This window comes from Drosophila ananassae, chromosome XL (assembly GCF_017639315.1).
Source record: "Drosophila ananassae strain 14024-0371.13 chromosome XL, ASM1763931v2, whole genome shotgun sequence".
Lineage (NCBI taxonomy): Eukaryota > Metazoa > Arthropoda > Insecta > Diptera > Drosophilidae > Drosophila > Drosophila ananassae.
The window spans coordinates 5,412,060-5,433,874 of record NC_057931.1 but is presented as its reverse complement, the minus strand read 5'-3'; the positions used below and the strand labels follow the sequence as shown (position 1 = coordinate 5,433,874).

Genomic DNA, 21,815 nt, shown 5'->3' with positions numbered 1-21,815 from the left:
CGATTTTTTCCCAAGGGGTACCCCTATAAAATGCTGCGTTTTCGCAGTATCCCCACTTCGGCCCCTTCCGATGTGCATATCTCTGCCAAATCATATCCGATCTGGAAATAGTGTACAGTTCTGTGATCAGGGAACTGAGTAGCTCATTTTCTCATTCAAATCATTGCTTAAATATGGTTTTTCAATTTTTCGATTTTTTCCCAAGGGGTACCCCTATAAAATGCTGCATTTTCGCAGTATCCCCACGTTGGCCCCTTCCGATGTGCATATCTCTGCCCAATCATATCCGATCTGGAAAAAGTATACAGTTCTGTGATCAGGGAACTGAGTAGCTCCTTTCCTCAATCAAATCATTGCCTAAATATGGTTTTTAAATTTTTCGATTTTTTCCCAAGGGGTACCCCCATAAAATGCTGCGTTTTCGCAGTATCCCCACTTCGGCCCCTTCCGATATGCATATCGCTGCCAAATCATATCCGATCTGGAAATAGTGTACAGTTCTGTGATCAGGGAACTGAGTAGCTCATTTCCTCATTTAAAATATTGCCTAAATATGGTTTTTTAATTTTTCGATTTTTTCCCAAGGGGTACCCCTATAAAATGCTGCATTTTCGCAGTATCCCCACGTTGGCCCCTTCCGATGTGCATATCTCTGCCAAATCATATCCGATCTGGAAAAAGGGGACAGTTCTGTGATCAGGGAACTGAGTAGCTCATTTCCTCATTTAAAACATTCCTTAAATATGGTTTTTAAATTTTTCGATTTTTTCCCAAGGGGTACCCCTATAAAATGCTGCGTTTTCGCAGTATCCCCACTTCGGCCCCTTCCGATATGCATATCGCTGCCAAATCATATCCGATCTGGAAATAGTATACAGTTCTGTGATCAGGGAACTGAGTAGCTCATTTCCTCATTTAAAATATTGCCTAAATATGGTTTTTTAATTTTTCGATTTTTTCCCAAGGGGTACCCCTATAAAATTCTGCATTTTCGCAGTATCCCCACGTTGGCCCCTTCCGATATGCATATCGCTGCCAAATCATATCCGATCTGGAAATAGTGTACAGTTCTGTGATCAGGGAACTGAGTAGCTCATTTCCTCATTTAAAATATTCCTTAAATATGGTTTTTTAATTTTTCGATTTTTTCCCAAGGGGTACCCCTATAAAATGCTGCATTTTCGCAGTATCCCCACGTTGGCCCCTTCCGATGTGCATATCTCTGCCAAATCATATCCGATCTGGAAAAAGGGGACAGTTCTGTGATCAGGGAACTGAGTAGCTCATTTCCTCATTTAAAACATTCCTTAAATATGGTTTTTCAATTTTTCGATTTTTTCCCAAGGGGTACCCCTATAAAATGCTGCATTTTCGCAGTATCCCCACGTTGGCCCCTTCCGATGTGCATATCTCTGCCCAATCATATCCGATCTGGAAAAAGTATACAGTTCTGTGATCAGGGAACTGAGTAGCTCATTTCCTCATTCAAATCATTGCTTAAATATGGTTTTTCAATTTTTCGATTTTTTCCCAAGGGGTACCCCTATAAAATGCTGCGTTTTCGCAGTATCCCCACTTCGGCCCCTTCCGATGTGCATATCTCTGCCAAATCATATCCGATCTGGAAATAGTGTACAGTTCTGTGATCAGGGAACTGAGTAGCTCCTTTCCTCAATCAAATCATTGCCTAAATATGGTTTTTAAATTTTTCGATTTTTCCCAAGGGGTACCCCCATAAAATGCTGCGTTTTCGCAGTATCCCCACTTCGGCCCCTTCCGATGTGCATATCTCTGCCAAATCATATCCGATCTGGAAATAGTGTACAGTTCTGTGATCAGGGAACTGAGTAGCTCCTTTCCTTAATCAAATCATTGCCTAAATATGGTTTTTAAATTTTTCGATTTTTCCCAAGGGGTACCCCCATAAAATGCTGCGTTTTCGCAGTATCCCCACTTCGGCCCCTTCCGATGTGCATATCTCTGCCAAATCATATCCGATCTGGAAATAGTGTACAGTTCTGTGATCAGGGAACTGAGTAGCTCCTTTCCTTAATCAAATCATTGCCTAAATATGGTTTTTAAATTTTTCGATTTTTCCCAAGGGGTACCCCCATAAAATGCTGCGTTTTCGCAGTATCCCCACTTCGGCCCCTTCCGATGTGCATATCTCTGCCAAATCATATCCGATCTGGAAATAGTGTACAGTTCTGTGATCAGGGAACTGAGTAGCTCCTTTCCTCAATCAAATCATTGCCTAAATATGGTTTTTAAATTTTTCGATTTTTTCCCAAGGGGTACCCCCATAAAATGCTGCGTTTTCGCAGTATCCCCACTTCGGCCCCTTCCGATATGCATATCGCTGCCAAATCATATCCGATCTGGAAATAGTGTACAGTTCTGTGATCAGGGAACTGAGTAGCTCATTTCCTCATTTAAAATATTGCCTAAATATGGTTTTTTAATTTTTCGATTTTTTCCCAAGGGGTACCCCTATAAAATGCTGCGTTTTCGCAGTATCCCCACTTCGGCCCCTTCCGATGTGCATAGCTCTGCCAAATCATATCCGATCTGGAAATAGTGTACAGTTCTGTGATCAGGGAACTGAGTAGCTCCTTTCCTTAATCAAATCATTGCCTAAATATGGTTTTTAAATTTTTCGATTTTTCCCAAGGGGTACCCCCATAAAATGCTGCGTTTTCGCAGTATCCCCACTTCGGCCCCTTCCGATGTGCATATCTCTGCCAAATCATATCCGATCTGGAAATAGTGTACAGTTCTGTGATCAGGGAACTGAGTAGCTCATTTTCTCATTCAAATCATTGCTTAAATATGGTTTTTCAATTTTTCGATTTTTTCCCAAGGGGTACCCCTATAAAATGCTGCATTTTCGCAGTATCCCCACGTTGGCCCCTTCCGATGTGCATATCTCTGCCCAATCATATCCGATCTGGAAAAAGTATACAGTTCTGTGATCAGGGAACTGAGTAGCTCCTTTCCTCAATCAAATCATTGCCTAAATATGGTTTTTAAATTTTTCGATTTTTTCCCAAGGGGTACCCCCATAAAATGCTGCGTTTTCGCAGTATCCCCACTTCGGCCCCTTCCGATATGCATATCGCTGCCAAATCATATCCGATCTGGAAATAGTGTACAGTTCTGTGATCAGGGAACTGAGTAGCTCATTTCCTCATTTAAAATATTGCCTAAATATGGTTTTTTAATTTTTCGATTTTTTCCCAAGGGGTACCCCTATAAAATGCTGCATTTTCGCAGTATCCCCACGTTGGCCCCTTCCGATGTGCATATCTCTGCCAAATCATATCCGATCTGGAAAAAGGGGACAGTTCTGTGATCAGGGAACTGAGTAGCTCATTTCCTCATTTAAAACATTCCTTAAATATGGTTTTTAAATTTTTCGATTTTTTCCCAAGGGGTACCCCTATAAAATGCTGCGTTTTCGCAGTATCCCCACTTCGGCCCCTTCCGATATGCATATCGCTGCCAAATCATATCCGATCTGGAAATAGTGTACAGTTCTGTGATCAGGGAACTGAGTAGCTCATTTCCTCATTTAAAATATTGCCTAAATATGGTTTTTTAATTTTTCGATTTTTTCCCAAGGGGTACCCCTATAAAATGCTGCATTTTCGCAGTATCCCCACGTTGGCCCCTTCCGATGTGCATATCTCTGCCAAATCATATCCGATCTGGAAAAAGGGGACAGTTCTGTGATCAGGGAACTGAGTAGCTCATTTCCTCATTTAAAACATTCCTTAAATATGGTTTTTAAATTTTTCGATTTTTCCCAAGGGGTACCCCCATAAAATGCTGCGTTTTCGCAGTATCCCCACTTCGGCCCCTTCCGATGTGCATATCTCTGCCAAATCATATCCGATCTGGAAATAGTGTACAGTTCTGTGATCAGGGAACTGAGTAGCTCATTTCCTCATTTAAAATATTGCCTAAATATGGTTTTTTAATTTTTCGATTTTTTCCCAAGGGGTACCCCTATAAAATGCTGCATTTTCGCAGTATCCCCACGTTGGCCCCTTCCGATGTGCATATCTCTGCCCAATCATATCCGATCTGGAAAAAGTATACAGTTCTGTGATCAGGGAACTGAGTAGCTCATTTCCTCATTCAAATCATTGCTTAAATATGGTTTTTCAATTTTTCGATTTTTTCCCAAGGGGTACCCCTATAAAATGCTGCGTTTTCGCAGTATCCCCACTTCGGCCCCTTCCGATGTGCATATCTCTGCCAAATCATATCCGATCTGGAAATAGTGTACAGTTCTGTGATCAGGGAACTGAGTAGCTCATTTTCTCATTCAAATCATTGCTTAAATATGGTTTTTCAATTTTTCGATTTTTTCCCAAGGGGTACCCCTATAAAATGCTGCATTTTCGCAGTATCCCCACGTTGGCCCCTTCCGATGTGCATATCTCTGCCCAATCATATCCGATCTGGAAAAAGTATACAGTTCTGTGATCAGGGAACTGAGTAGCTCCTTTCCTCAATCAAATCATTGCCTAAATATGGTTTTTAAATTTTTCGATTTTTTCCCAAGGGGTACCCCCATAAAATGCTGCGTTTTCGCAGTATCCCCACTTCGGCCCCTTCCGATATGCATATCGCTGCCAAATCATATCCGATCTGGAAATAGTGTACAGTTCTGTGATCAGGGAACTGAGTAGCTCATTTCCTCATTTAAAATATTGCCTAAATATGGTTTTTTAATTTTTCGATTTTTTCCCAAGGGGTACCCCTATAAAATGCTGCATTTTCGCAGTATCCCCACGTTGGCCCCTTCCGATGTGCATATCTCTGCCAAATCATATCCGATCTGGAAAAAGGGGACAGTTCTGTGATCAGGGAACTGAGTAGCTCATTTCCTCATTTAAAACATTCCTTAAATATGGTTTTTAAATTTTTCGATTTTTTCCCAAGGGGTACCCCTATAAAATGCTGCGTTTTCGCAGTATCCCCACTTCGGCCCCTTCCGATATGCATATCGCTGCCAAATCATATCCGATCTGGAAATAGTATACAGTTCTGTGATCAGGGAACTGAGTAGCTCATTTCCTCATTTAAAATATTGCCTAAATATGGTTTTTTAATTTTTCGATTTTTTCCCAAGGGGTACCCCTATAAAATTCTGCATTTTCGCAGTATCCCCACGTTGGCCCCTTCCGATATGCATATCGCTGCCAAATCATATCCGATCTGGAAATAGTGTACAGTTCTGTGATCAGGGAACTGAGTAGCTCATTTCCTCATTTAAAATATTCCTTAAATATGGTTTTTTAATTTTTCGATTTTTTCCCAAGGGGTACCCCTATAAAATGCTGCATTTTCGCAGTATCCCCACGTTGGCCCCTTCCGATGTGCATATCTCTGCCCAATCATATCCGATCTGGAAAAAGTATACAGTTCTGTGATCAGGGAACTGAGTAGCTCATTTCCTCATTTAAAATATTGCCTAAATATGGTTTTTCAATTTTTCGATTTTTTCCCAAGGGGTACCCCTATAAAATGCTGCATTTTCGCAGTATCCCCACGTTGGCCCCTTCCGATGTGCATATCTCTGCCCAATCATATCCGATCTGGAAAAAGTATACAGTTCTGTGATCAGGGAACTGAGTAGCTCATTTCCTCATTCAAATCATTGCTTAAATATGGTTTTTCAATTTTTCGATTTTTTCCCAAGGGGTACCCCTATAAAATGCTGCGTTTTCGCAGTATCCCCACTTCGGCCCCTTCCGATGTGCATATCTCTGCCAAATCATATCCGATCTGGAAATAGTGTACAGTTCTGTGATCAGGGAACTGAGTAGCTCCTTTCCTTAATCAAATCATTGCCTAAATATGGTTTTTAAATTTTTCGATTTTTCCCAAGGGGTACCCCTATAAAATGCTGCGTTTTCGCATTATCCCCACTTTGGCCCCTTCCGATGTGCATATCTCTGCCAAATCATATGGATTGGGATGGCTCAAAAAATGCGGAAAAAGAGGCTCCACCTGCCTGGCTAAAAAGTATTGGTATTGGCCAAGTTAACACCGTGGGAAAAATGTTTTTGGCCAAAAATTTTATTTTTGATTAGTTCCCCAGCTTATATCTCGGGCAATCCATAACCGATTTTAAAAGAGAATGCCATTTCGGAGTCAGGACTTTAAGGTCCTTCGAATTGCATCAAAAGTTTTTGCATCAAAGGACGATTTATCCTTGAATTCAAACAAAATCAAATGTATTTAGAATTAACTTTCGGGAACATTTTTGTTCAAGGACACGAAGGATATTTTGGTGGAGATCGAAGGATATTAACGTCCTGATCTCAAAATGGTAACCCGCTTCCAGATCGGTTGGGAAATAGCCGAGATATACATAATCGAAAAAACAGGAACTTATAAAAATATTTGTTTTTGGCCAATTTGAATTCCTCCCCGGTGTTAACTTGGCTAAGACCAGATTGTGTTGGCCACTCGATGCGCCTTATTTTTGCGCATTTTATGACCTATCACGATCCTGGATTGGAAGCGAAATGGCCGAGATATTCACAAAAAACTGTTTCAGAAAATAGAATCCACCTACTGGCCATTCCTGTTCGCCTAGTACTTCGAGCCTGGTGGCGGCCCAAAATTTAAAAATTTTCAGCCACAAAAGTCTGTGACGTCACGGATTGGGCTGCGATCCGTGACGTCACCACTTGGTGGTGTCTTGGCTAGTCTGGGGTGTGTCTTGGCTGAACCGGTTAACCTTGAAGTGACCGGTAACCGCTTGATATTTAAATTTCGCGGGGGCGGGCAACTATTTTTGAATTTAAAAATTTGAAAAAAGCCCGGGTAGGCGCAGGCGCGATCTATTTTTGAATTTGAATTTAAATGTAACGGATCGGAAGGTGGATCCTGTGTGGAACATATGTGGATGCTTTAGCCAAGACACCCCCCAGTGTGACGTCACACGTAGAGGCTCAATCCGTGACGTCACAGACTTTCGTGGCTGAAAATTTTTCGATTTTGGGCCACTACCAGGCTCGGAGTACCAGGCCAACAGAAATGGCCAGTAGGTCGATTTCGATTTTTCAAACTGTTTTTTGTGAATATCTCGGCCATATCGCATCCAATCCTAGATTGGGAGGGCTCAAAAAATGCGGAAAAAGAGTCTCCACCCGTCTGGCTAAAAATTATTGGTATTGGCCAAGTTAACACCGTGGGAAAAATGTTTTTGGCCAAACATTTTATTTTTGATTAGTTCCTTAGCTTATATCTCGGGCAATCATTAACCGATTTGGTAAGGGAATGCCATTTCGGAATCAGGACTTTAAGGTCCTTCGAACTGCATCAAAAGTTTTTGCATCAAAGGACGTATTATCCTTGAATTCAAACAAAATCAAATGTATTTAGAATTCACTATCGGGAAAATTTTTGCTCAAGGACACGAAGGATATTTTGGTGGAGATCGAAGGATATTAACGTCCTGATCTCAAAATGGTAACCCGCTTCCAGATCGGTTGGGAAATAGCCGAGATATACATAATCGAAAAAACAGGAACTTATAAAAATATTTGTTTTTGGCCAATTTTAGTTTCACCCCGATGTTAACTTGGCTAAGACCAGATTGTGTTGGCCACTCGATGCGCCTTATTTTTGCGCATTTTATGACCTATCACGATCCTGGATTGGAAGCGAAATGGCCGAGATATTCACAAAAAACTGTTTCAGAAAATAGAATCCACCTACTGGCCATTCCTGTTCGCCTAGTACTTCGAGCCTGGTGGCGGCCCAAAATTTAAAAATTTTCAGCCACAAAAGTCTGTGACGTCACGGATTGGGCTGCGATCCGTGACGTCACCACTTGGTGGTGTCTTGGCTAGTCTGGGGTGTGTCTTGGCTGAACCGGTTAACCTTGAAGTGACCGGTAACCGCTTGATATTTAAATTTCGCGGGGGCGGGCAACTATTTTTGAATTTAAAAATTTGAAAAAAGCCCGGGTAGGCGCGGGCGCGATCTATTTTTGAATTTGAATTTAAATGTAACGGATCGGAAGGTGGATCCTGTGTGGAACATATGTGGATCCTTTAGCCAAGACACCCCCCAGTGTGACGTCACACGTAGAGGCTCAATCCGTGACGTCACAGACTTTCGTGGCTGAAAATTTTTCGATTTTGGGCCACTACCAGGCTCGGAGTACCAGGCCAACAGAAATGGCCAGTAGGTGGATCTCGATTTTTCAAAATGTTTTTTGTGAATATCTCGGCCATTTCGCTTCCAATCCAGGATCGTGATAGGTCATAAAATGCGCAAAAATAAGGCGCATCGACTGGCCTACACAATCTGGTGTTAGCCAAGTTAACACCGTGGGAATGTTAAGTTTGGCCAAAAAGGAATATTTTTATTAGTTCCTGTTTTTTCGATTATGTATATCTCGGCTATTTCCCAACCGATCTGGAAGCGGGTTACCATTTTGAGATCAGGACGTTAATATCCTTCGATCTCCACCAAAATATCCTTCGTGTCCTTGAGCAAAAATTTTCCCGATAGTGAATTCTAAATACATTTGATTTTGTTTGAATTCAAGGATAATACGTCCTTTGATGCAAAAACTTTTGATGCAGTTCGAAGGACCTTAAAGTCCTGATTCCGAAATGGCATTCCCTTACCAAATCGGTTAATGATTGCCCGAGATATAAGCTAAGGAACTAATCAAAAATAAAATGTTTGGCCAAAAACATTTTTCCCACGGTGTTAACTTGGCCAATACCAATAATTTTTAGCCAGACGGGTGGAGACTCTTTTTCCGCATTTTTTGAGCCCTCCCAATCTAGGATTGGATGCGAAATGGCCGAGATATTCACAAAAAACAGTTTGAAAAATCGAAATCGACCTACTGGCCATTTCTGTTGGCCTGGTACTCCGAGCCTGGTAGTGGCCCAAAATCGAAAAATTTTCAGCCACGAAAGTCTGTGACGTCACGGATTGAGCCTCTACGTGTGACGTCACACTGGGGGGTGTCTTGGCTAAAGGATCCACATATGTTCCACACAGGATCCACCTTCCGATCCGTTACATTTAAATTCAAATTCAAAAATAGATCGCGCCCGCGCCTACCCGGGCTTTTTTCAAATTTTTAAATTCAAAAATAGTTGCCCGCCCCCGCGAAATTTAAATATCAAGCGGTTACCGGTCACTTCAAGGTTAACCGGTTCAGCCAAGACACACCCCAGACTAGCCAAGACACCACCAAGTGGTGACGTCACGGATCGCAGCCCAATCCGTGACGTCACAGACTTTTGTGGCTGAAAATTTTTAAATTTTGGGCCGCCACCAGGCTCGAAGTACTAGGCGAACAGGAATGGCCAGTAGGTGGATTCTATTTTCTGAAACAGTTTTTTGTGAATATCTCGGCCATTTCGCTTCCAATCCAGGATCGTGATAGGTCATAAAATGCGCAAAAATAAGGCGCATCGAGTGGCCAACACAATCTGGTCTTAGCCAAGTTAACATCGGGGTGAAACTAAAATTGGCCAAAAACAAATATTTTTATAAGTTCCTGTTTTTTCGATTATGTATATCTCGGCTATTTCCCAACCGATCTGGAAGCGGGTTACCATTTTGAGATCAGGACGTTAATATCCTTCGATCTCCACCAAACTATCCTTCGTGTACTTGAACAAAAGTTTTCCCAAAAGTGAAATCTAAATAAATTTGATTTTGTTTGAATTCAAGGATAAAACGTCTTTTGATGCAAAAAATTTTGATGCAATTTGAAGGACCTTAAAGTCCTGATTCCGAAATGGCATTCCCTTACCAAATCGGTTAATGATTGCCCGAGATATAAGCTAAGGAACTAATCAAAAATAAAATATTTGGCCAAAAACATTTTTCCCACGGTGTTAACTTGGCCCATACCAATACTTTTTAGCCAGGCAGGTGGAGCCTCTTTTTCCGCATTTTTTGAGCCATCCCAATCCAGGATTGGATGCGAAATGGCCGAGATATTCACAAAAAACATTTTCAAAAATCGAAATCGACCTACTGACCATTTCTGTTCGCCTAGTACTTCGAGCCTGGTAGCGCCCAAAAATTTAAAAATTTTCAGCCACAAAAGTGTGTGACGTCACTAAAATTTTGTGACGTCACAAATTAAGCTTCGATCTGTGACGTCACCACTGGGGTTTGTCCTAGCGACGATGGTTTGTGTCTTAGCTAAAAAGCCCGATCAGTGACGTCACCGTTTCTGCAAACGATCTTTTCGAATATCTTGGCCATTTTGCATCCGATTTTGACCAAGTTAAGACGCCGTCGTCCCTGCCAATAACCCCCATTGAATAAACCACACAGTATATTTTCAGTGTATTTATTTATAATAGGATAGGATATAATACTCTTACAACATCCTTATGATTAATATATTAGCCTAGTTCTGGCTATGCTGGTCAGGAGTCCGCCGGGTTTCGAAGGACACTTCATGGCATGCAGAGTCGCTGTCCTGATGGGTGTCTGGCCCAGATACGATGTCGATATGGTGCAGCGGAGTCCTTGATCGGGCATCGACCATGCTGCGATTGTGGGTATTCTCGTAGTCCATTGTTGATCCAACTCCCTAGTCCGGGGCACCGCTGCCGGATAAATCGTCTGTTCGATCTCCTGCGGTAGCTCATTCGTCCTGTTCACCTGCGGGAATAGAAACCATGAAAACTAAAAGTAATGTGGCTGTTCCTCCAGCAGAAGGATTAAAATATGAGCGTCCTCCCAGGTGGCATAACCCACAGAGGAGAATCCTACAATTTCATGGGGGTACCCCTTGGTAAAATTGAAAAAATTTTAAAATGGTATTTAAGCAATATTTTAAATGAGGAAATATAGTTTTTAGAACGCTGATCACTAAATGGTACTTTATTTCCTGATCGGATAGGAATTTGCGGAGCTATGACTATCGGAAGGTGGGAAAAGCGGAAAATCGGGGAAACCCACAATTTCGTGGGGGTAAGTTTTCCAAATTTTCCCTCTTTAGAATTTCCTAGTTTTGAAAAAATGCTCTTCTGGAACTATTTATCCATCAAATATCGATGCAAATGAGGTTGTTGTTGCGCCAACTTTTCGCAATTTTGACCTTTTTCCGCGATCTCAGAGCCGCGATTGATGAGACTGCCGACTGACGCCAGCGTCGGCGCAGACGCAGACGCAGGCGTAGACGTGGACGCCACGAGTGAGATCTGGTAAAGATCAAATCTTGACATGGGAGTCACGCGAAAAATTACATACTGGCGGCGGGCAGGAGGAGGCGGCGGGCAACAAACAAAAAACAATGCAAACAGCACGGATGACAGACGGACCAGCAATGATGTTATTCCAGCCCCAGCCCCAGCCCCAGCCCCAGCCCCAGCCCCAGCCCCAGCCCCAGCCCCAGAGCCAGCGCCAAAGCCGACGTACAATCTGCATCTGCATCTGTATCTGTATCTGTGTATCTGTGTATCTGGAGCTGGAGAGCGGCGATGTATCTGTGAGTCGGGATGGAGGTAATGCACGATTCTTTGGTGCTGTGGGACCCGACCCGGGCCATCCATTGGCGTCCCTGGCGATCGGCGCCACTGCTTGCCTTGTAAGTGCCTGAAGGTGGGCTCGTGTCACGAACTACACAGTAAAAAATTTATGATTAACAAGAAAACAAAAATCTTAAAAACTTCGTTGGAAAAGTTACATCTTTGTAGGGAAAAAAAGAAAATTGTCCTTCTCCCCAAGTGATGCTTGCGTGACACGCCACCGAGTCCATCTCTAGCACTCACCGCAGCCAGGTAATCAGATAAAAATATATTATGACGTACCAGACCGACTTTTCATTGTTAATTGAGCGGCAGTGGCTTTCCAGACCCCGAGACCGAGACAGAGACAGAGACCGAGACCAGACCCTGAATGATTGAGATTGAGACGTGCTTGATATCTGCTGGCATCGCAGCAGCGACTGAGATGCTTCTAGCCGGGGCAGTCTGGCGTTGGTGGCGTCTGTTGGCCCGTCTCCCTTATCTTGTATCTTCCGACACAGCAGCAGCAGCAGCAGCAGGAGCAGCAGCAGCTCCCTCTCACAGATCTCTAGCTCCATCTCCCTCTGGCGCTTGTTCTCTTTTGGCGTCTTATCTGCCTGCTTGTATCTTGTATCTGAATTGTAAGAAATTGTATCTGTATCTGTGCTGCTATTGATGTTGATGTTGCTGTTGCTGTTGCGACTGTTGCTGCCACGCTCCAGACGTGTCGCCACAATTTGCAGCCAAACGCCGGCGACACCGCTTGGCGCCTAAAATCAAACGGGGGCCGAACGAACGAAATTTTAAAAATAACGTGCAACTACGCCGGACAGACGGACAGTCGGACAGACGGACACTCGGCGGACAGCGACGGCGGCTAATAATGTGATTTGCTTCGGTGGAGGATCGACGTAGAGGAGGCACTCAAAAAAAAAGTGATGTATCTCAAAGATACATCAAGAGAATCCTTAAAAAAGTCAGAAATTATTTAGACTAGCTATTGTTTTCAGTGTAGAAGAACATCAGAAGAGAGCCAAGGAGCAGCAGCAGCAGCAGACCACTCCTGTTCCTCCGGCAGCTTTAGTATGTGATAATTTTAAACAATTTACTCCCCTTATTTTTTTTATTTTTTCGTTTTTTTTCTTTATAGCAAGAAGAAGGAGGCAAGAGGGCCGCCGGCAATTGTCCGCATTTAACGGTGTGTCCTTGGCGGGATACGCCGCCCTTATAGCCCCTCCCCCTTCCAACCAATATTATTATTCTTTTTTTTTTGTTTTTTTTTTGTGAGCGGTTTCTGGAAGAGCCAGCAGAGATAAGGCAGCAATTTCTGCTGATCGCCGCCATAAAGAAGATATGCATGATACGATTATAATTATACAGCAAGCACGCATGGCAACAAAAATAAAAAATACAAAAAAATGCAACAGACAGACTACAGTAAAATACTGCTAAAAATATTGGTCTCTAAAGATAGTTTCCTTTAAATTATGAGCCTCTTATTGGCTAAAAATCAGCTGCTCCGAGGCTCTAATCTCTGAGGTTCGACTACGAACCTGGCCCACACAAGCTGACAATGTTTTGGCCAAATTAGCAGCCAGTTTTGATCCGAAGATCACTACTAATCACTACTAATGCTACGAAATCTACTGCTAATATGGCTCGATCCCGGATCGAACTTGGGGCTCGAACACAGTTAGGTTCGAGGCTGTGATGGCCACAGGAGAAAGCACAAGAGAACCAGACTCCGGCTGCAACATGTTCGAGCTTACACTAGAAGAAGTTTTAAATAAATGAAATAAAATATAAATATCAAAAATAAAAACTAACTTTTAAAGAAAAAATATTTTTTATTGAATATAATTTAGCAAAGAGTTTTTTTTTTCATTGGTATTTAAAGAATAAATCATTTAGGAAGCCTTTATTATGTTTTTGTTTTAGTAAATTGGCAAGATTCTTTCTCTAGGTGTAAGATTGAACCCAGCCAGCAGCTACAATCGCCGTCGCGTTCAACCGAACTTTCAATTTGAAAAGCAAACTCGCAGCGGGCACAACGCATGCCGCAAAATCGGATAAAAAGTCTAAGATATCGGTCTCTGACTCGAAATTAAAATAATTTCAAACATTTTTTTTGGCCACAACACATACAATTTGAAACAAACAAATAAAAAATAAATAAATATATAAATGGAATGTGTATGACTGTGAGAATATGTGATTAAATAAAAGATCGGAGTTGAATCGAAAAAAATCGTAATCTCGTGTCTCGTATATTGTTATTTTTTTGCGAGTGCCAGTGCCCGGGACAAATTATTTTTTATTTAATTGTTTTTTATGTATTTTTTGTGAACTTTTTGGTATTCGCGCGTCTTGTGAAATCTTCTGGCGGCGGAAAGCGAAAGCCGCCGGTGTTCTCCTACCTGGCGTTATAATCACCGCCCCTAAAGCCAAGCTAAATTTAAAAAAAAATAAAAAATAAGAAGAAAAAAAACCAACAGCATCGCCGGCTTGACGCCATCTCTTTCTTTGTTTTTATTTTTATTATTTTTTTTTTGCTGCCACCGTCGGCTTTTGTTTGCGGTTTTAAAATATTTGCGGGCTTCATCCGACGATCTTTTTTCGAAATTGGATTCGAACTCGATTTTGGCATCTTATTCGGAAACGTCAAAGGAATTGAAATCGGAATCGGAATCGGTATGTTTGTGGTTAGTTCTGATAAGATTTTTGGGTTGACTTATGGATGGAAGTTCTTTTAAACATAATAAAAATATTTATTAAATTTTAAAATAATTTAAATTTGCATTATAATATAAAAATTTTAATTATGGTTAAATTCTATTTAAAATTCTCAAGGATTTTTTGGTACTAAGACCTATTAAAATCCCTGCTAACTTAATTAAAAATATTATTCCATTCTAAAATAAGAAATTGTTGAATGAAAATATATTTTAAAGAATAAAAATTATCAAGAAAAATATTATAAGAGACTAGGGCTTAGGGAGTTCCAACCTTTGAAGTAATATATCTTATACTTATAAATAAATTAGTATTAATTAATTATCTAATATTTGATTTGATTTTAAATCCACACACTGAAAATAATTTGAAATATTGACCAACAAGGTCGAAATCAAACAGATCCATTTGTATCTCGTATCTAGTATCTGCATAGAATCTAGTATTTTGTATCTTGTATCTTCTATCTGTATCTGTATCTTATCAGGGGCCAGCGATCTATGAGTTTTTGGGTTTCGCTATTCCCACTTCCTCTGCTGTTTCTCAGCACACACTCTCCCATACACACATTCAGCTAATTTCCTGTGTGATCTCAGCATAGCCAGCTGAGAAAAAAAAAAATAAAAAATAAATAAATAAAAAACTTTATCTCACTGTCTGGCCAAAAAAAAAAAAAAAATAGAAAAAGCCAACAAAAAATTACTCCCAAAAACGGTAAAAACAAAAAACAGCAAGTCATGTATGGTCACAAAAACAAATAAAAAATAAATAAATAAATAGCAACAATGTAATCGTGTTTTCTGGTGACAAATAAACTAAAAATTAAACCGTTTTTTTTTTTTAAGTTTCTTCTTTTTTAGTTGAGTTTTTTATTATTTTTTTTTTGGCCCGAACCAGTTGGCCAATTCGATCCATTGACGGCCAATAAAACTGCACCAGCACCAGCACATCATCCCCAAGAAATGCTGTGCGAAATATAAAAATAAAAATACAAAGCACACAAGCGTATATACTATTACTACTTGGTAATAACATAAACACAAACAAAAACAAAAAACATGAAATAATAAATCGAACGACGTTGCCATAAAAATACATTTTCGGCCCACATGCCAACGGACGCGCCAGCGAAGCCCAAAGATTCGAGATTCCAGATCCGAGATCCGAGACTTGAGATTCAAATAGTATGCCCCGAGATGGGTGAAAAAAAAAAAAAATAAAAAAAATCACACACACACGCTGCTGTCTATGGGAAAATGGCTGGGGGTCCAGAGGGCCTAAGGGGGGGTCTTTAGGGGGGGACCCAACCAACCCAACCCAACCGAAGCCGAAGCCAGCAATATGGAATCGTCGTTTTACGTGAAAAGTTTCATTTCATTCATAAAAAAAAACTCATAAACAAAAAAGGCGGACAAAATCAAGGGGAGTTTTTAAATACTCTACTTTAATAGTTGTTTAGGGATTTAAAATAACTTGTTAAGAGTAAGGAGAGAAATTGTAATTATTTAATAAATATTAACAGGGAAAAGTTTAAATCCATCAGGGGGTTTCAAAGTTTTTTAATCACAAAGATGATTAAGATGTGATTTGAAAAATATTTCTAAAACTTTTTGAAATAATACGTAACTCTAATTTATTATCTAATTTTTAATAAATAACTAAGTTATAGAAATTCATATTAGTATCTGATTGAAATATAAATTGTCTGCATTTTAAGTTTCAAAAACTCTCTTTTCGAAAAAATAGTTTCCAACTTTAACTATTATGTCTAAATAAAATATATATCTTAATAAACTATAGACAAGAATTTGGATAGATTTTTGTTCTTAAATAAATAAAAATATATACTAAACTTACTATAAAACCAAGCTACCCCTCCCAAGAAAGAGTATAGAAAAATGAAATGTTTGTGTGGAGTGGAGTGGGCCTGTGCGTTTCTCAATGAATCCACAACGACGCATGAATGGCAGAAACACATGAATGGAGATTCCAGCTCCAGCTCCACCAATGCCTATATCCAATGCCCCCGAAGGCCCCCGTCCAGATCCCCAACGCCCCAGCTATCCAGCTCGAAGATCCATTTTTTTTGGTCCGGTCTTTGGCCCAGTCTGGTCTGAAAAGTCTTGGGGCAAATCGGTGGGCGTACAAATTGCTTCGCCTTTTCGGAGTACTCGGAGCTGGAGGCACCAAAGTGAAATCGGAAATTCGCCAGCCAGCCAGCCAGAGGGTCTTTGGATTTTAGATATATGTTTGTATGTGGATATGGCTATAAGGAGGTGTATATCCGATCTTGATATGGCCTCTCATTAACATAAATGTGCGTCACTTGGCCCAAAGGCGATGATCGATGGATCGCTTGACCAAACTCAGAGGTGACAAATCTTCTAATAAATGTCTAAAAAAAAAATTGCCTAAAAAAGCGACAAACCTCATGACTTACTATGGAAACATATGACGTAGGTTTCTTTATTTTATTTTTTATTTTTTGATTGAGGTACTTCCCCAATCGAAGGAAATTGAAATTCAATTCAAGTGAAATTTCTGAATGGGATCCATGAATGAGATCATTTCAGTTCTTGGAATAACAATTATACTACGAGGCCTCGTTATTATTCCAAGAGGTGTTTTAATTCTAAAAAAAAAATATTTATAAAATTAAAAGAAATAAGTAGAGATCTCTTGAAGTCTTGAAGCCTCTAAAAATTAAATGCCAATGTCAAGATTTCGTTGATGGATAGCATCCTCATGGAAGAGCTCTTGGAAGTCCTGGAGCCCACAAAACCCCAACGATCATTGATCATTTGCCAAGGGGGGGGCCCCAGTCATGGGTGTAGTCTGACCAAGAGGGGGCCGAGAGCGGACTGGCGTCCCAGTCTTCGGGCATCGCAATCAATTGGCTGACATTTAATGGAGGGAGCCGTCGGGCGGCAGTGATTGATTGATTGATAATTAAAAGTGGCGCCTACTGCCGGTCGCCATTCTCAGTCATTCTCAGCAGCATAATGGAGGGAAAAAAAAATACAAAACGGACAGACGGACAAGCGGACAGACGGACAGGCGGACAGTCGCACGGGCAATGGCACATACATTTTAATTTTTTTGATTTTTTTTACAATCATGTGGCGCTTGCTAATTTAGATGGGAACTCTTTCAACTTTTGCCGCCTTTCAGATTCACAGAATATGTCTAAATATAATATATCTTGAAGAAGAAAAAAAGAGAGATAAACAGGAATGGCCGGCGAGTGGGAATTTTCGGGGTATATCCAATATTTAAGCGCATATTTTATGGCCATCATTATATGGCCATGATGAGTTCGCATTCGCATTGAATTCGGAATTAAGAACGGCACCTGTGCCGCAGGCGCCACATCTCCACATCAAGGTCATTGGCGCCAGGCGGATGCTCTACCCACATTTTTTTGGGGTATGCAGGGTATGTTGTACTTTTCTATAGGAATTTATGATCTTATTTATAAGGGGGGGTATATCTATCTAACAATTTATTCTCATTAAATAATGTTTTAAAGTCTAATAGAAAAGTTTTCAAAATGTTTAGAAAACAAAGAAACCAATAAAGTATGTGTTAAAAATTATTTCAATATATAGAAGTCATCAAAATATATTAGCATTGACTAGAAAGACTTCTAACTATTATGTAACTATTTATTTAATAAAAAAAAGTAATAAGAATAAAAAGAAGTACTATAAAGTATTATTTCCCAAGACACTTCACCAGCCACTCTTTCCTAAAATCTATTTAAAATATTTATTTAAAACATTATCAAGCCATTAAAAATCCCATAAATCAATCAAACAAATTTCTCCCAGAATTACTGCCCCTTTCATATATTTTTTAATACTTTCTTATTAATTTTATTTATCAATTTATTGACGCAGCCCGAAAAAAGTGTTAATTTTCAAGAAAAAAATGACGTCAAACTTATGAGAGGGTCTTTCCCAAAAAAAAATAATCTAAAAGCTCTATATAAATTTAAAAAAAGAATCATAAAGGTACTACCCATTCTTAATATAAAAATCAATAAATAAATTATTTAAGCTTGCTTAACTTTAAGAGTATATGACTTTCTTGAGAGTATCTTTTTTGGGGAAGTCTAGTTTTGATTTTGATTTGGTTTCTTGCTTTTGTTTCGACTGCAAATCGGCTCTGAAGCTAATGAGCTTTTGTTTAATTTTATTAATGGAATTGCCAACATTTATCATAAATTACAAATCGTGATCGTGATAAGAGCCCCGTTGACTGCGTCAATCTTTTGAATAATTAAGTTGTCGTGTTGCTTTGATAATCACTTGAGTTGGCCTGGCCTGGCCTGGCCTGGCTTGGGATGTTGTTCTTGTTGCTTTGAAGCGCCGCATTAAAAATAAAAACTAAACAAAAAAATAAAGGCAAATAAAATTTGCTTAATTTTATGGCCCGTGTCTTGTCTGAAGATTTTTTTTCTATATTTTTTTTTTAGCCATTTTTGGCTACTCTAGTGTAGCCCCCACAACTGGAAAGTGTTAGAGGCTAAAAGCAAATCACCTTTTATTTATTATCCGGCAGAGATATCCATTTCTGTTGATGGCATATTTAGCATCCATAGTCTGCCTGGTTATGGGTTAAAATGGGTCTCCCCCTCCCATCCCCTCCCCACCCTCGGTTGGATAGATTTTCCCAACCTGGCCAAGATCTGGCGCCAGTTAGTTACCGCACAGAGACCCTCTCCAGTCTCTAAAATCCATAAAAACAGCTAACCGCAAAAATATTCAGGCCCTTTTGATTGATTTCTAATCTCTAATAGATCTCTTATTATGTTATATTAAATATAGTACTAATTGCAGCTTACCTTTCCAGCTTAGTCCTTGGAATCCTTTGATCCTCGCGGCGTAGAATGCAATCGGTGCCATGCTGCTGAGAACTCGCCTGGACAACGGCTAGGGCTGCGGATCAGGAGACATGGATTTTAGCAACAGGATGTCACAGGATCACTGCCCCACTGTCCGACAGCTCCTCCTTCTCCTGCTCCTGTGGCTGGCCCCAGGATCCGCCTCAACGGGGGCAACGGGGGGTCCTCTACACGGCCTCCATTCCGGCGAACTTATGCCCGGCGAGGGGCAGCTGGTGGTGCCGCGTCGTGTCCACTCCGATGGCGTCTTCATGACCCACAATCTGGCCTACACCCATGAGCGGGATCATCGTCGGCATCGCCAGCGACGTAGTCTCTCGGATCAGGATCAGGATCAGGATCGGGAGCCGGCAGAGCTGCACTTGCAACTCCCACTGGCCAATGAAACGTTGCATCTGGAACTGGTGTAAGTAAGATTAGAAACCTGTTAGAAAACTGCTCTTCAGATCTTCCTCACCGCAGCCCACATAGCTACTTCCTGGCACCGCATCTCGTGGTGGAGCGACATCGTCGGGATCTCCGGACCCGATCGCCCCTGCCGGCCCGTCACCTGAACTGCCACTTCCAGGGCAAGGTCAGGGGACACGAGGCCAACACCAACGTGGCCATCTCCACCTGCTCCGGCCTGGTGGGTCACATTCGAACCGCCAGCAATGAGTACTTCATCGAGCCCTCCAAGCACCACGAACCGGATGCGGAAACCGGTCATCCCCATGTGGTCTTCCAGAGGGCCTCCGTGAAGCCAAAGGTAACTGAAAATATATTCACTTTATGTCTCTTGGAACTAAGGATTATAATTTGAAATTCTAGTTCAGAAAGCGGCACAGCCGGAAGAGAGGAGGAGCGGCCTCCCCATCCTCCTCATCGGGGGTCAGTAACTGCGGGACCAGGGAGCCCCGCCGGCGAATGGAGACCCGGCTGGAGTGGCAGGCCCGGGGCAAGGTGAAGATCCAGGGTGGACGGCAGATACGCCGGAATCATCACCACCATCGGCCCCATCCTCGCCAGCATCGTCGGCAGCGCCACCACCGACCGCCGCACACCAAATTCAAGTACGAGACGCAGTTCCAGGAGACGCCGCCGCCGGCGAAGGATGAGATGCCCCGACGACGTCGCTCCATCAGCAGTCCCCGGCACGTGGAGACCCTGATCGTGGCAGACGCCACAATGTCGGCCTTCCACAAGGACCTCAACGGGTATCTGCTGACCATAATGAACATGGTCTCGGCCCTCTACAAGGACCCCAGCATCGGTAACTCCATTGAGATCGTGGTCGTCCGGATCATCCAACTGGACGAGGAGGAGTCCCAGCAGCAGTTGAATCTCAGCCAGAATGCTCAGAAGAATCTGGATCGATTCTGCAGGTTCTTACTTAATAATTTTAATTATTTTATTTTATATTTTAATTATTTTTTTTATTTTAAAACTAAGCTGGCAGCACAAATTAAACAAAATCAGCGAAAAGGATCCCCATCATCACGATGTGGCCATTCTGATTACCCGGAAGAATATTTGTGCCAACAACTGCATGTGAGTTTCAAGGATAATACAAGGATATAAAAATCCAGATCCTAAATATATATTTTAATCCTTTTGGCAGGACTCTGGGCTTGGCCAATGTGGGTGGGATGTGCAAGCCGAAGCAGTCCTGCAGCGTCAATGAGGACAATGGGATAATGCTCTCCCACACGATTACCCACGAACTGGGTCATAAGTAAGTTAATTAATTAGTTAAGTAACTTGTTTTTAGTGTCTTGGTAGCTATATTTAGTTTTTAAGATTTTTTTTTAAATTTTATTTTAGATTTTTAGCTTTTAAGCCAGTTTTTATCTTAGAATATAGATCTTTTCTGAACAGATTTTACATTTAATTTTGGCAAGTCCTTTACTTAAATCAAAAATATATAAAATTAAGTATTTAAAAAATTTTTTTAAATTTTATTTGACAATTAAAAAGTCTATCTTGGTTGCCACAATTAAGTGGCAGTGTCTTTGGGGCAAGCATGGGCAGCCAGTTAAGCGCTGGCGGTGGCAGACAGGTAGCCGGCAACAATTTGCATTACCACCTGCGGCGCCAGACATTGGCCAACAGCCAAGAGCCAAGAGGCAACAGCCAACCAACGCATGCCACATGCCACTTGCCACAAGCTGTTGCATCCCCCTCCCCTGCGATAACCGAAACCTGTCAAGATTTATGACCGGCCCAATTCAGTTTAATGAATGAATCAAAACTACTACTAATACTATATAAGATAAATATTTTTTTTTTGTATTTATTTTTTATTCAAACACCTAAGTGGACGCGACGGATGCTTCGACACCTGCGTGTCGTGTCTACTACTTTTTTTTTGTCTTTATTGAATGCCTTTTTGTTGTGACAATGATCGCCTGCGTTGCACGCCCACAGCTACCCCGTTTCAGTCACAAAATCAGACTCCGATTCGGACACAGTCTGAGTCGAAACCCGCCTCCGGTGTCACCTCTTGATGCCCCGGCTTCCTGCTCGCTTCAAACTCAATTAGTCCGAGCTCCATCAGAGATGATCAAGTGGGTCACTAAAACTCACAAATCACGCTTTAAATCACTAAATAAATTTTTACAATTAATTATCATATATATTAGTAGAGAATCATATTTTTGAAAGACCTCTTAACA

General features: G+C 41.2%; 2 protein-coding genes across 3 annotated transcripts in view; one reads left to right on the top strand and one right to left on the bottom strand.

Annotated features, from left to right (window-relative positions):
* Window positions 1–10,343: 10,343 nt before the first annotated feature.
* Window positions 10,344–11,832, bottom strand: LOC123257500. The gene is made up of 3 exons (XM_044716767.1): window positions 11,702–11,832; window positions 11,434–11,634; window positions 10,344–10,674 (listed from the first exon to the last, which is right to left on the bottom strand). The coding sequence occupies exons 1-3, from the start codon at window positions 11,771–11,773 to the stop codon at window positions 10,405–10,407; spliced, it is 543 nt and encodes a 180-aa protein (XP_044572702.1). The 5' UTR covers window positions 11,774–11,832; the 3' UTR covers window positions 10,344–10,404.
* A 1,681-nt stretch (window positions 11,833–13,513) lies between these two features.
* The window catches only part of LOC6503492 (A disintegrin and metalloproteinase with thrombospondin motifs 7), an 11,995-nt gene continuing 3,693 nt past the window's right edge, over window positions 13,514–21,815 (top strand). Inside the window, exons 1-6 of one of the 2 annotated variants that reach the window (XM_014905467.3) lie at window positions 13,514–14,213; window positions 19,110–19,567; window positions 19,624–19,909; window positions 19,972–20,525; window positions 20,593–20,691; window positions 20,762–20,875. In XM_014905467.3, coding sequence (XP_014760953.1) covers window positions 19,212–19,567; window positions 19,624–19,909; window positions 19,972–20,525; window positions 20,593–20,691; window positions 20,762–20,875 — 1,409 coding nt within the window. In that variant the 5' untranslated portion in view covers window positions 13,514–14,213; window positions 19,110–19,211. The remainder of the gene's footprint in view (window positions 14,214–19,109; window positions 19,568–19,623; window positions 19,910–19,971; window positions 20,526–20,592; window positions 20,692–20,761; window positions 20,876–21,815) is intronic. The other variant, XM_001964243.4, reaches the window with a different exon arrangement.